Source organism: Pristis pectinata, chromosome 23 (genome assembly GCF_009764475.1).
Source record: "Pristis pectinata isolate sPriPec2 chromosome 23, sPriPec2.1.pri, whole genome shotgun sequence".
In the NCBI taxonomy this organism is placed as follows: domain Eukaryota; kingdom Metazoa; phylum Chordata; class Chondrichthyes; order Rhinopristiformes; family Pristidae; genus Pristis; species Pristis pectinata.
The window spans coordinates 2884108-2899346 of record NC_067427.1 but is presented as its reverse complement, the minus strand read 5'-3'; the positions used below and the strand labels follow the sequence as shown (position 1 = coordinate 2899346).

The window sequence follows — 15239 nt, the reverse complement described above, 5'->3', positions numbered from 1 at the left end:
GCAAAAGAGTGGTTATGTCAGGGAATATGAAGTAATGTGAAAGATAATGAAGCTTTCTTTTAAATTCACGGGTTATTGGCAAGACCACCCTCATTGTCCATGCCCCAGGTACGGACAGCAAACTTAAACTTCCTTCCCTAAAGAACATCAGTGAAGTTCATCATAGGCACATCCCTTCCCACCATCGGGAGTATCTACAGGAGGTGCTGCCTCAAGAAGGCAACATCTATCATCAAAGATCCCCCACCATCCGGGCTGTGCCATCTTCTCGCAGCTGCCATCGGGCAGGAGGTGCAGAAGCCTGAAGTCCCACACCACCAGGTTCAGGAACAGCTACTTCCCTTCAACCATTTGATTCTTGAACCAACCGGCACAACCCTAATCACTGCCTCAGTACAGCAACACTGGAACCACTTTGACCACTTTGCACTAAAATGGACTTTGTTTTAAATGTGTTCTTTCTTGTAAAAATTGTGTATAATTCATGCTTAATTTATGTTGTTCTTGCGAATGCTGCTTATCTGATGCTGTGTGCCTGTGATGCTGCTGCAAGTAAGTTTTTCATTGCACACATGGACTTGTGATTGTGACAATAAACTCGACTTTGACTTTGCTCTGTTTTACAACTACCTTGTAGTTTCCAGGTCATCACTGATGATGGGTTATTTAATACAACACTAACAGAAGTTCCATTAGCGCTGATGTTCCATTACCGGCTGGAATCAGAGAAACAACTCCACAATGATATAACAGATAAAAACTCCAGCATTTATTAAAAGTTAACCCATTGCACAGAGTGAAAAGAGTAGAAAATTTAGCCCCTTTATACATGTTTATGATAGCAGTTCATTGCTTCAACCACCAGTATAAAACCATTATGTCCCAATACACAGATTCCTGATGATACATAATATTTCAGTAAACCAGAACCGGTACAACCGTGAGCGCTCACTCCAGTCTCTGAGTCTGCTCACTATATTCTTCCACTTTACTTGATTCATCCACAACCTTGCCATCAACCAATGTTGTCGTGATGACTTTGACAATCTTCCTCGTTGTGACCTCAGCTGTTAAGTAAGAAGGGAAGATGAGGTTAAAGCTGAATTTTTAAATCTGACAGTTGGATTACCTATGTGATGGGACTTAATTGTATGAAAGACTATCTGATTGCTCATTCATCAACTGATGCCACTAATGGAATGTGAGAAGTGGTTTGAGACACAAGAGGCTGCAGATATTGGAATCTGGAGCAAAAAAAAACTGCTGGAGGAACTCAACGGGTCAGGCTGCAGCTGTGGAAGGAAATGGACGGTCGACGTCTGGACTGGGTGATTGCGGAGAGCCGGGAGTGTATGAAAGTTGACCACCTAGGAGTGCAAGTGCATAGTTCACTGAAAGTGGTGTCACCCATAGACAGGGCGGTGAAGAAGGCGTTTGGCACTCTGGCCTTCGTCAGTCAGGGCATTGAGTATAGGAGTTGGGAAGTTATGCTGCAGTTATATAAGACGTTGGTGCGGCCACACTTGGAGTATTGTGTACAGTTTTGGTCAGCCTGTTGTAGGAAAGATGTTATTAAACTAGAAAGAGTGCAGAAAAGATTTACCAGAATGTTGCCTGGACTTGGGGGCCTGAGTTACAAGGAGAGGTTGTGTAGAGGACTTTATTCCCTGGAATGTAGGAGATTGAGGGGTGACCTGACAGAGGTGAAAAGATCATGAGGGGCATAGACAGGGTGAAAGCACATCGTCTTTTTCCCAGGGAGGGGGAGCTAAAAACAAGAGGACATAGGTTTAAGATCAGAGGTGAGAGATTTAAAAGGGACATCAGGGGCAGCTTTTTCACACAAAGGGTGGTGCGTGTTTGGAACGAGCTGCCAGAAATAGCGGTTGGGGCGGGCACATCAGCAACATTTAAAAGCCACCTAGATAAGTACATGGGTAGGGGAGGTGTAGAGAGCTATGGGCCAAACGCGGGCAGATGGGACCAGCTCGCTGGGCAACACAGTCGGCATGGACGAGTTGGGCTGAAGGGCCACAGAGTGGAGGTGGAGAGGCTGAAAGGAGAGGGTGGGAGCAATGGGCACCACGGTGCGGAGCCAACCGTAACAAAGCTGGCAATGAGGCAAGAGGGTAAACCAGCCGGGAAGGCAATGGAGAGATGGGCATTAGCTGAAAATCCCACAATAGGGCCATAGATAGGGTCAATGCGCACAGTCCTTTTGCCAGGGTTGGGGAATCAAGAACTGCCTGGATTAGAGGGCATGTGCTATGAGGAGAGGTTGGACAAACTTGGGTTGTTCTCTCTGGAACGGCGGAGGCTGAGGGGAGACCTGATAGAGGTTTATAAGATTATGAGAGGCACAGATAGAGTAGACAGCTGGTATCTTTTTCCCCAGGGTCGAAATGTCTAATACCAGAGGGCATGCATTTAAGGTGAGAGGGGGTAAGTTCAAAGGAGATGCGTGGGGTTTTTACACAGAGAGTGGTGGGTGCCTGGGATGTGCTGCCAGGGGTGGGGGTCGAGGCAGATATGATAGAGGCGTCTAAGAGGCTCTTAGATAGGCACATGGATGTGAGGGAAATGGTAGGATGTGGACCTTGTGTAGGCAGAAGGGATTAGTTGAGTTGGGCATTTTATTACTAATGTAATTGGTTCAGCACAACATTGTGGGCTGGAGGGCCTGTTACTGTGCTGTACAGTTCTGTGTTCTATGTTCTAACAGGAGGACATAGGTTTAGGGTGAGAGGGGAGAGATTTAATAGAAACTTGAGGGGCAACTTTTTCAGTCAGAGGGTGGTCAGTATATGGAACGAGCCGCCAGAGGAAGTGGTTGAGGCAGGTACATTAACAACATTGAAAGTGTACTTGGACCAGTACACGGATAGGAAAGGTTTAGAGGGATATGGGCTAAATATGGGCAAATGGGACTGGCTTAGATGGGGATCTTGTTCGGCATGGACCAGTTGGGCCGAAGGGCCTGTTTCCTTGCTGTGTGACTCTATGACTCTATAATACGGTGGGAGAGGAGGCCACAGGGACAACAACTGGGGAAGATTGGGGTGGATGAGGTTAAGCAGCTTGGAAATGACTTTGTATTGAATATAAGGAATAGGAGCAAGAATTGGTCTTATCACCCTCCCAGCCCATGTGGTGATCCTCGGGAGTTCTCTACCCGTGAGTGCTGTGGGGGCAGAGTTAGTATCCTCATTACAAACCTGTAGGTTTTAGGATTATAAGGGAGCCAAGGCATAAGGCACTAGACCTCAACGCCACAAGATATAAGAGCAGAATTAGGCCATTCGGCCCATTGAGTCTGCTCCACCATTTTTAGTTAGTGCAGTAAAGTGGTGCTGAGGTAAAAGGTCAGCCATGAAATGGCAGAGCAGACATCGGGGACTGAATGGCCAATCCCTGCTTCTACTCCTTCTGTTCTTAGACCAGGGAAAAGGATAACGGGGAAACAGATGCTGGTACTATCACCATGACCAACATGGCATTAAGCTTTGTTTTAAAAGTGTCGTTCTTAAATCCCCATCCTCTTTACCCGAGGCAGCAGACAGGAGCTGTATTAGTTCATCCCAGCAAGATGATGGGCAGTGAGGTGGAGAGTGTGGACAATACCTATCAACACCTAAGGCATGCGAATGACCTTCGACACATAGATACTTACGAGGAGGACTTGGAGTTCGTGGAGGGGGATCTGGCTTCACACTGCAGTGATAAGACAGACAGCGGTAAGACACAAAGTTGACTTACTGTGCAGTTTGTTCAAGGCCATTTTAACCAAAGTCATTATAAGTTGTCACAGTTCAGTTATACAATTAAATGATGACAGCCTGATTCAATGATTCTCATACAAGCAGCAGTTATCACTCTCAGTAGTTGTAGAATCAGCACAGTAGCAGGCCCTTCATGCCCTGACTCTTCACCAACCACCAACCACCAACCACTCACTTATACTAATCCCAATCTAATCCCATTTTATTCTCCCCACATTCCCATCAACTCCACCCCCACCCCCCCATTGCTTTCCATCCACAGACCTTTGCTTCCAAGTTACCCAGATTTTTATGGCTGTTCAATGCAACAGCCCTTCTGAAACGCTGCAGTGGGATTACATGCACGACCACTGGCGCCTCAGTGTCATGTCCCATGCAACGGACAGCACCTCTGAGAATGGACACCACCACTTGACCCCATGTTCAAACTCAGGATGGAAGCTTCAAACCCAGGGGGAAAGCTGCCAGCAGGTAAGCAGGAAGGCCCAGTTTGGGTTGTGTTCACAATGAGTTTGCCTGCCACCTGGAGACCTTGAAGGCAGAATACAAGGTTAATGGCAGGACTCTTAGCAGTGTGGAGGAACAGAGGGATCTTGGGGTCCACGTCCATAGATCCCTCAAGGTTGCCGCGCAGGTCAATAGGGTTGTTAAGAAGGTGTATGGAGTGTTGGCCTTCATTAGTCGGGGGATTGAGTTCAAGAGCTGTGAGGTGATGTTGCAGCTCTATAGAACTCTGGTCAGACCACACTTGGAGTATTGTGTTCAGTTCTGGTCGCCTCATTATAGGAAGGATGTGGAAGCTTTAGAGAGGGTGCAGAGGAGATTTACCAGGATGCTGCCTGGATTGGAGAGCATGTCTTATGAGGATAGGTTGAGCGAGCTCAGGCTTTTCTCTTTGGAGAGTAGGAGGATGAGAGGTGACTTGATAGCGGTGTACAAGGTGATAAGAGGCATAGATCGAGTGGACAGTCAGAGACTTTTTCCCAGAGCGACAATGGCTAACATGAGGGGACATAATTTTAAGGTGATTGGAGGAAGATATAAGAGGGATGTCAGGGGTAAGTTTTTTTGCACAGAGAGTGGTGGAACGCACTGCTGGCAGAGGTTGTGGGGGCAGATACATTAGGGACATTTCAGAGACTCTTAGATAGACTCATGAATGATAGAGAAATAGGGGGCTATGTGGGAGGGAAGGGTTCGATAGATCTCACAACATTGTGGGCCGAAGGGCCTGTACTGTGCTGTAGTGTTCTATGTTCTATGTTCAGAAGCCCCTCAGGAACAGTGCTAAGAGCCTTCTTCAGGGTCTTCCATGGTTCCAGCTGAGCCGACAGCAGGAACCCAACAAGTGCAGGGGTTTGACAAGTGCCTCCACACACTTTGCAACAGTGGCCTTCTGTTGCCAAAGCTGTAACATTTGGAAGCTAAGCTCAACCTTATGTTACCCATTTAACCACAGGTCTCCACTAAACAAAACTCTGGCAATTACACTTTTCTGCAATACGTTTCTGTTACCTCATGTTCCCGTTGAGTAAGCGCCTGTACTCAGCAATCTCTGCCTCCAGAGTTTGTTTGATTTTTAGAAGATCATCGTAGTTGTCTTTGTGTCTCAAGATTTCATTCCGTAGATCGACCAACTGAGCTTCATGCTGGGAGATAACTAACTGCAGCTTATTGAACTCCTCCTCATTTCTCTTCTCAGTCTCTCCCAGTATATTTTCGAGTCCATTGATCTGTGAAATTTAACAAAAGATACTCCAATGAGCTAAAAGGTGAATTACAAATTTCGTTTGTTTTCTCTTAACCATTGCATGAGTACGAACCTATATTTCAATATAGGAAAATCCATAATAATCAGTATGCAAAGTTATGAAAATTGAATCTGCTCAGCAACTATGGCAGTCTGAGGACTTCTCTATCATCTTAACCTTTGATAAAATCCTTTGACCATTCCAACTAGTTTTACCTTTCAGAAGAAGTAGATCCTTTAATTAACTTATTTATTCTACACCTTTCCTGTTACTACAACAAAAGGACTGCCTTGTTTGGAAATTACATTTGCATATATTACACAAGAGCTGAAAGAACAGGAGCCAGCGATTCAGTGCCTTGAGCCCGTTGCACCATTCAGCGACAAAGGAAAATTAACAACAGCTGCAGATGCTGAAAATCTGAAGCAAAAACAGGTCATGCTGGGAACACTTAGCAGGTCAGGCAGCGTCTGTGGAGAGAAAGAGAGAGACTGAGACAATGTTTCAAGTTGAAGAAGCAGCGTAGTGGGATTATATGCACGGCATCTCTTCAAATTGCAACGTTAACTCTTACTTCTCTCTCTACAGATGCTGCCTGGCCTGCTGAGTGTTTCCAGCATTTGCAGTCGTTTGTGGTACCATACAGTAAGATCACAGCTGATCTGATACTTGCCTCAGCTTCAGCCTCTCTTCCCTTTCACCCCCAAGAATCGGTCCATCTTTGGAAATATTCAATGACTCCACTCCACAGCTCTCAGGGGTTGAGAATTCCAAGGATTCACAAACCTCTGACAGAAGAAATCTCTCCTCCATCCTAATTGGGTGATCCCTTATCCAATGGAACTATTCCATGAAACTCTGTGGCTGATCCCAGACTCACCCATGAAGGGAAACTTTCTATCAACATTCAGGACAGCTTCCTGTGTTGTATCCTTCTTTAATCAGATGCCATCCAAAACTCTGTGGCTGGACTTAAGGAAGTAATAGCAGAGCATTTGGGAAATCATATCAGATGAGGCGTAGTCAAGTGTGGCTTCATGAATGGGTAAGTGTTTCTGACAAATTTATTCAAATTTTATGAGGAAGTCTTGACCAGAGTGAATGGGGGGAATGGAGGTGTATTGTACTGGGACAAACGAGAAGTCTACAGGGTATAGACTTCTGCGTTGGATTGGAGATTTGTTTTACATGGACACACAGGGAAGTAAGCCCATGTGACAGGTTGCCAGCTGCAAATGTGGTGACAGGTTGGGAAGCCGCTTTGGTCATGGAACTATAGAGTCAAATGGCACGGAAGTAGGCCCTTCGGCTCAACGAGTCTGTGCTGACCACAAACCTCCCATTTACTCTAACCCTACACTCATCCCATTTTATTCTCCCCACACTCCCATCAACCCTCTCCATGCTGGACCAACCGCCTACACGGCAGAGGCAATTTACAGGAGCCAATTAATCCACCAACCTGCATGTTGTTGGGACGTGGGGGGAATCCAGGAGGACGTGGAAACGGCACCTGGGTCTGAGGTCAGGACAGAACAGAGGTTCCTGGAACTGTGCCATCGTTACCCAGACAACATAGAACAGTACAGCGCAGGAACAGGCCCTTCGGCCCACCATGTCTGTGCTGAGCATGATGTCAAATTAAACTAATCCCTTCAGTCCATACATGATCCCTGTCCTTTGCTTGCCCTGTGCATGGGCCTGTCTAAGAGCCTCTTAAACCCCTCTATTGTATCTGCCTCTACCCCCACCCCTGGCAGCCTGTTCCAGACACCCACCGAAACTTGCCCTGCACATCTCATTTAAACTTCCCCCCCCTTTCACCTTAAAGTTATGCCTTCTAGTATTCAACATTTCTACCCTGGGATAAAGATTCTGTCTACCCTATCTCTCGGTATTTTATAATCTTTGATCAGGTTTCTCCTCAGCCCCGAGAAAACAACCCAAGCTTGTCCAACCTCTATTTCTAACCAACAATTTGAGAAGGAGAAGTGGAATTGTGAATCCTTGGAATATTTGCTTCTTCAAGTTTTCTCACAGAACAGGTCTAATCAGTCCTGCCCTGTCCCGCATTGATACCGTTGGCAGTACCTGTGCCTTCAGGGTTTCCAGCTCCACCTCCAGACCTTGTGCCGTTTGCCGTTTAACGTTGATTTCAGCTTTAGCATCGTCTAATGCTTTTGAATTCTGCTCAACTTCAGTGGTCACAACCTGAATCTGTATTGGGAACAGAAACGCCGTAAATTCTGACCTGGCATGTTACGGCTACAGACTGACGCAATAATTATACTCCAAGTATGCAAATAAATTCAGAAAAGTTACTTTGTGCCTGCATGTGTGATACTAACATCAGCAAACCGATCTGTTCTAACCAAATTCATGGTCAATCATTGAGTCATAGCATTTAACAGTTCACAATTCTATGCCTATCATATGTTTTGTTTTTACACGGTACATTTTGTCCAGCATCTAAGGAAAATATTTTGCAATTTTTCAACATTAAGAATGTCGAGGCAGGATTGGATTCAAATGTAAATCGCTGCACTCTGTGCAAACTTCTTGCATTTCCAATGAAGAATAAGAGAAGATATAGAAACTGCTATAGGAAAGATGTTATTAAATTAGAAAGAGTGCAGAAAAGATTTGTACATTGCCGGGACATGAGGGACTGAGCTATAAGGAGACGTTGGGACTTTATTCCTTGGATCACAGGAGACTGAGAGGTGATCTTATAGAGGTGTATAAAATCACGAGGGGTACAGATAAGGTGAATGCATTCAATCTTTTTCCCAGGCTTGGCGAATCAAGAACTAGAGGGCACAGGTTTAAGGCGAGAGGGGAGAGATTTAATAGGAACTTGAGGGGCAATTTTTTTACACCAAGGCTGGTATCTATGTGGAATGAGCTGTCAGAGGAAGTTCTTGAAGCAGGTACAATGACAACATTTAAAGGACATTTGGACAGGTACATGGGTAGGAAAGGTTTAGAGGGATATGGGCCAAACGTGGGCAAATGGGACTAGTTTGGATGGGGCATCTTGGTTGGCATGGACCAGTTGGGCTGAAGGCTCCATGCTGTATGGCTCTATGACAGGATGAAGATTGAAGTCTCATGAACTGATACTGTGTGAAGAAGGTTGTAACGACAGTGCCAGCTTTGAGAATCCTTACCTGCGACTGGTACCAGGCTTCAGCGTCAGCTTTGTTTTTCATGATTAAATTTTCATATTCAGTCCTGACCTTCGCCACAAGTTCAGAGATATCAGTTTCCTTATTCGATGACACACTCACAGAAACCTTCTCAGTCTTCAACTGGGCTTTCAGCCCGTTAATCTCCTGCCACACAACAACACAGTCTGAACAGTTGAACAACATGCTCTCTTCGTTCTGGGGTTCCCTACTTAGCAACCCCCCCCCTCCATCTAACCCTTCCTCTTGGTAGCAATGATTGTCTTTATGGGATGGCAGGCAATGTGAAGGTCTCCAGAACTAATGTCCATAAAGATAAGGTAGTCACAAATAATCCAGTCAGAAATTCAGAAGCGATGCAGGGGGTACTGAGAGTGTAGGGTTCACCTCAGTAGTGTTTGAGGCAATTAGCAGAGATGGGTAAATTTTAAATTGGTACATTGGTTTATTATTGTCACACGTGCTGAGGTACAGTGAAAAACTTTGTTTTGCATGCCATCCATACAGATCAATTATTCCACAGTGCATTGAGGTAGTACAAGGGAAAACAACAACAGAATGCAGAATAAAGTGTTACAGTGTCAGAAAAAGTGCAGTGCAGGCAGATGATAAGGTGCAAGGGCCATGACGAGGTAGATTATGAGGTCAAGAGTCCACTTTATCGTACTGGGGGATCGTTTGATAGTCTTATAGCAGCGGGATAGAAGCTGTCCTTGAGCCTGGTGGTACGTGCTTTCAGGCTTTTGTATCTTCTGCCTGATGGGATGGGGGGGAAGAAGAGAGAATGTCCGGGGTGGGTGGGGTCTTTGATTATGCTGGAGCATCACACACAAAGTGCTGAAGGAATTCAGGACCACTGATAATCTGATCTGGACCATCGATAATTAAAACAATTAAATACACATAAATTTTTATTAAGTGCGAGTATCCTTCATGTCACAAAACTACTGGATCATTGTAAGTTGTAATTTCAGGTGAGGGGGGGAAAGTTTAAAGGAGACGTGCAGGGCAAGTTTTTTACACAGAGAGTGGTGGGTGCCTGGAATGTGCTGCGGGGGGTGGTGGTGGAGGCAGATACGATAGTGGTATTTAAGAGGATCTTAGATAGAATGGAGGAAGTGTAGACTCCATGGAGGGGAGGCTGGTTTCTGTGATGTGCTGAGCTGGGTCCACAACTCTCTGCAGTTTCTCGCGGTCAAGGGCAGAGCAGTTGCCATACCAAGCTGTGATGCATCCAGATAGGATGCTTTCTATGGTGCATGGATAAAAATTGGCGAGGGTCAAAGGGGACATGCCAATTTAAGGGTTAGTTAGCTAAGTACAATAAGATAACTGAAAAAACTTTGCATTTTGCAGCAGCTCTGTTTAGGAGGAGCCCCCAAAGTGCTTTGTAGCCAATGAAACATTTTGGAATGTACTTCTGTGAGGTAGAAAGTATGAAAGCCATGTCGAGCAAGCTCCAATAGAGAGTTAAAAATAAAAAATGCTGGAAATACTCAGCAGGTCAGGCTGCATCTGTGGGAAGAGAAACCGAGTCAATGCTTCAGATCAGCACACTTCAGTTCGGGGGTAATCGGGATGGACAACTAATGCTGACGCTGTCTCTGTGAGTGAAGCTGCCCTTACCTCTGCCTGGTTCTTCTTCAGGAACAGAATTTCTTCAGTCAACAGATCAGACTCGTTCCTCAGAGAGACGGCGTTGACCTCATATTCCTCCTTGACGCGCCTCAGACGGTCAATGTCGTTCTCCACGGCCTGACGGACAAGTGATTCGGACTCCAGCCTGGAATAGGATAGAGGCACAGAATCTAGAAACCTCTGAAATTAAACATCAACGCTGTCCAGACCTTTCCCCTACAGCGCATTTCATACCTGTGGCCAGTGCATACACTAACACGTCATGGATAACTATTGTTCTGCTAACTCAAGTGGGATTTTACAGAGTTAAAAATGCAAAGGCCAGAGCAGACCACAGTGTGCACTGGAGCCCTGAACGCAGGGTATGGTGGCCTGTCGTCATGTTGTCAGGATCTGGCCCATTGATAATTAATTAAATAAACCATCATTTTTATTAAGTGCAAGTATCCTTCATGTCACGAAACTACTGGATCATTGTAAATTGCATTTAAGGTGAGAGGGGGAAAGTTTAAGGGAGATGTGCGGGGCAAGTTTTTTTACACAGAGAGCGGTGGGTGCCTGGAATGTGCTGTTAGGGGTGGGGGTGGAAGCAGATACGATCGTGGTGTTTTAGAGGCTGTTAGACACATGAATCTGCAGGGAATGGAGGGATATGGGTCATGTACGGGCAGGAGGGATTAGTTTAATTTGGTATCGTGTTCGGTGCAGACTTTGTGGGCCGAAGGGCCTGTTCCTGTGCTGTACTGTTCTGTGTTCTATGTTCTAGAGACCCATCTGATGCACAAACATCCTGGAGAGAAATATTTACTTTCCCATCTTGGTCTATATGTGACTCCAGCCCTGCCAACAGCCAATGGTCAGTCCAGGGTGCTTGTGATGGACAATAAGCTCTGGCAGTGTCCGCGCCCATAGATAGGGAAAGGATTCTGTCCGGACTGCTGTGTATTGGATTGAACTATAATTGCAAAGGTGAGAAAAGGTTTGTGGTACAAACTTCGTCCTGAAGTCCTCTGCGCTGAGTCTTGCGTTGTCAATCTGAAGCAGGATGGCAGCGTTGCCCAGAGTGAGGTCGAGGATCTGGAAACCAAGGGGAGCAACATCCCGTCAAACTCGGCGTCACATGTCCCAGTGCGCCCGGCATCGACACAAAGCCCAGAAGCAGTGCTGGGTTTCATTAAAACTGCCGACAGATTATTGTAATTGTTGTCCACCTCACACAAGGAAATCAATTGTCCCGCCTTTTGTTGGATCCTTGCACCTGTGCCCTTGATTATTTGGGGCCACCGTGTGCATACAAGCGTTGCACATATTCTTTGGATGAGGGGGACACAAGGGACGGCAGATACTGGAGTCTGGAGCAACACACAATCAAACACACAAACAAACCCCACTCACCCCGGACATTCTGTCTTCTCCCCTCTCCCATCAGGCAGAAGATGCAATAGTCTGAAAGCACGTACCACCAGGCTCAAGGACGGCTTCTATCCCACTGTTATCAGACAATTGAACGGTTCCCTAGTACAACAAAATGGACTCAACCTCACAATCTACCTCGTTATGACCTTGCACCTTATTGTCTGCCTGCACTGCACTTTCTCTGTAACTGTAACACTTCATTCCGCATTCTGTTATTGTTTTCCCTTGTACTACCTCAATGCACTGATGGGATGAAATTATCCGTATGGATGGCATGCAAAACAAAGTTTTTCACTGTACCTCAGTACATGTGACAATAATAAACCAATTTACCAATTTACCACCCAGTCTGCTGGAGGAACTCAGCGGGTCAGGCAGCACCTGTGGGGGGAAATGGGACAGTCGACGTTTCGGGTCGAGACCCTTCCCCAGCGCCCCGTCTCTTGCCCTACCTCTCCTGCCAACACCAGACACACTGGGAGTCCGCCCCAACCCTGGCTCTCTCGCCGTGGAGTGGCCGCCCTCTCGGGTAAGATGATCACACTCCGTTGGACGAGGGGCCCTGTAGGTCTGACTCCCTGCGCATTTTCCAGCAACGACCCAGAGCAGGAATGGGAAATATTCCCGGGATATAACACGGGCGGGATTGCCCGGGGACCGATCTGTTCCCCAGACTGGCCGCTGGCAACAGAAACACTCCGACCTGCATCGTCCAGGGGTCCCCGCTCCGAGCCCGGCTGCTCCTGGAGCGAAGTTCTCCCAGCCGGCTTCCCACTGCGGGCGGGAGACAAGCGATGTGCAGAGACCCAGCAACCCACTGAAACCTCGTTACCGCCGCAAACACGACGCCAGAAAAGCAACAGGCGGAATCCCTTTCAGGAGCTTTCGGGGGGGCGAACGGTGAGCGGCGGTAAAACACTGACTCGGAGCCTGGACTCGGGGTTGGGGGGGGGGGGTCGAGGGTGGGGTTGTTGGGGTTGGGGAGGGGTGGGGAGATGTGTGAGGAACCGGAGGAAGAGGATAAGGGTGTGTGGGTGGTGTTGGGGTGTGGGGGTCAGGGTGTGACGTTGGGGTGTGAGGTTCGGGGTGTGGGCTGTGAGGGATGGGGTGTGAGGGTCGGAGTGTGAGGTCGGGGTGTGAGGGATGGTGTGTGAGGTATGAGGGTCGGGGTGTGGGGGTCGGGATGTGAGGTCGGAGTGTGGGGTGTAGGGGTCGGGGTGTGGGGGTCGGGGTGTGGGGTGTAGGGGTCGGGGTGTGGGGGTCAGGGTGTGACGTTGGGGTGTGAGGTTCGGGGTGTGGGCTGTGAGGGATGGGGTGTGAGGGTCGGAGTGTGAGGTCGGGGTGTGAGGGATGGTGTGTGAGGTATGAGGGTCGGGGTGTGGGGGTCGGGATGTGAGGTCGGAGTGTGGGGTGTAGGGGTCGGGGTGTGGGGGTCGGGGTGTGGGGGTCGGGATGTGAGGTCGGAGTGTGGGGTGTAGGGGTCGGGGTGTGGGGGTCGGGGTGTGGGGGTCGGGATGTGAGGTCGGAGTGTGGGTGTAGGGGTCGAGGTGTGGGGGTCGGGGTGTGAGGTCGGAGTGTGGGTGTAGGGGTCGGGGTGTGGGGGTCGGGGTGTGAGGTCGGAGTGTGGGTGTAGGGGTCGGGGTGTGGGGGTCGGGATGTGGGGGTCGGGATGTGAGGTCGGAGTGTGGGTGTAGGGGTCGGGGTGTGGGGGTCGGGGTGTGAGGTCGGAGTGTGGGTGTAGGGGTCGGGGTGTGGGGGTCGGGATGTGAGGTCGGAGTGTGGGTGTAGGGGTCGAGGTGTGGGGGTCGGGGTGTGGGGGTCGGGATGTGAGGTCGGAGTGTGGGGTGTAGGGGTCGAGGTGTGGGGGTCGGGGTGTGAGGGTCGTGGTGTGGGGTGTGAGGGTCAGGGTGCCTGTACCTGTTTGTTGAGGACCCGTGCCTGCGCCAACATGGGGTTAATGTCCCTCTCGACCGGTCTCCGCTCCTCCAGCAGCGCGCTGATCTGCACCTCCAGCTCCCTGTTGCTGGTCTCCAGCGTGCGCACCTTGTCCAGGTAACGGGCCAGCCGCTCGTTCAGCCCCTGCATCGTCTCCTTCTCGCCCCCGGGCCCGGCCACCGCCGCCGACATCAGGAGGCCGGCGGACGAGCTGATGCCGCCGCCGGAGCCGAGAACCAGGGAGTGTCCGGTGGCGGACCCCCGGCTCCAGGACCCGCTCTGCACCGAGCGGCTGGAGAAGGAGGGAGCCACACTGCGGCGGGACGTCCGGCGGCTGGAGATGGTGCTGGTGATACTGGGCATGGCTGTCAGTATAGCGGAGACTGCGGCGGGAGAGCTAGTCGGGCGCTGGACTGAGCGCCCCGCAGGCTGCCTCCCGCTGTATATAGCCAGCGAGAGGCGGCCCCACCTCGGCTCCGGACACTCCCACTCGCCCCATTCCTCGGCAACGGGCGCAGCCAACGCCCAGTCGCACCGCCCTGCCCTGCCCACTGGCATTCACTCCCCACCTGTGCAGATTCAAGCCGTGGGATTAAACCGCTGGCATCCACAACAGTGCGGAGCCTGGCGGGGTTTGACCAAGCCAGCGGCGGTTCACAACCACCTCTGGGAGACAGTAATGGAGACAGAAAACGTTGGAATACTCAGCAGGTCGGGCAGCCGCGGCGGAGGGAGAATTCACAGTTCACATTTCAGGCGGAAAACACAATTCTGGAAATAAGCAGAATTTCTGCTTCTCCCTCCACAGAGGCTGCCTGACCCGCAGTCTATTCTCCGCGGGCTCTGCTCCCACTCTCAGCCTCCCAGCCTTCCGCGGTGTTTGGGTGACACCAGAGAGAGGGCAGGTGCTGGGCATCTGGAGCAAGGCACACACCATGCAGAGAGGAACTCAGCATTTCCCCTCGACAGGCGCTGCCCGACCCGCCGAGTTCCTCCAGCGTTGTGTACCTGTTGCGCCGCGGCACTTTGCTTCCTAACGCAGGAGGGGTGTCGGTTCAAATAAAATCTGCCCGGTAGTCGACTGGAAGCGGTACCGAAGGGAGGACACTGTGGGGGTGGGGGGTGGGTGGGGAGGGGCAAGGGTTGGAATCAGACGGGGAGTCAGTGCTGGGACCTGCCAACGGATGAAGATGTGACTCTTCCTTCCTGCGCTGGGGAGAAATAGAATTAGTTTATTATTGTTAGTTGTACCGAGGTACAGTGAAGAACTTGTCTTGCACACCGATCGTACAGATCAGTACATTCCACAGTGCATTGAGGTAGTACAGGGTAAAAACTATAACAGAATACAGAATAAAGTGTCACAGTTACAGAGAAAGTGCAGTGCAGGCAGACAATAAGGTGCAAGGTCATAATGAGGTAGATTGTGCGGTCAAGAGTCCATTTTATCGAACTAGGGGACCGTTTAATAGTTTTATAACAGCTAGGTAGAAGCTGTCCTTGAGCCTGGTGCTACGTGATTTCAGGCGTGT

At 49.3% G+C, this 15239-nt stretch overlaps 1 protein-coding gene across 1 annotated transcript; it reads right to left on the bottom strand.

The window, feature by feature from the left end:
- Nucleotides 1–747: 747 nt before the first annotated feature.
- Nucleotides 748–14696, bottom strand: si:ch211-243g18.2 (uncharacterized protein LOC559906 homolog). The gene is made up of 8 exons (XM_052037322.1): nucleotides 13690–14696; nucleotides 11351–11433; nucleotides 10345–10501; nucleotides 8701–8865; nucleotides 7622–7747; nucleotides 5295–5512; nucleotides 3671–3711; nucleotides 748–1067 (listed from the first exon to the last, which is right to left on the bottom strand). Exons 1-8 carry the CDS (start codon nucleotides 14263–14265, stop codon nucleotides 949–951), a joined length of 1485 nt encoding a protein of 494 aa, XP_051893282.1. The 5' UTR covers nucleotides 14266–14696; the 3' UTR covers nucleotides 748–948.
- Nucleotides 14697–15239: the final 543 nt, after the last annotated feature.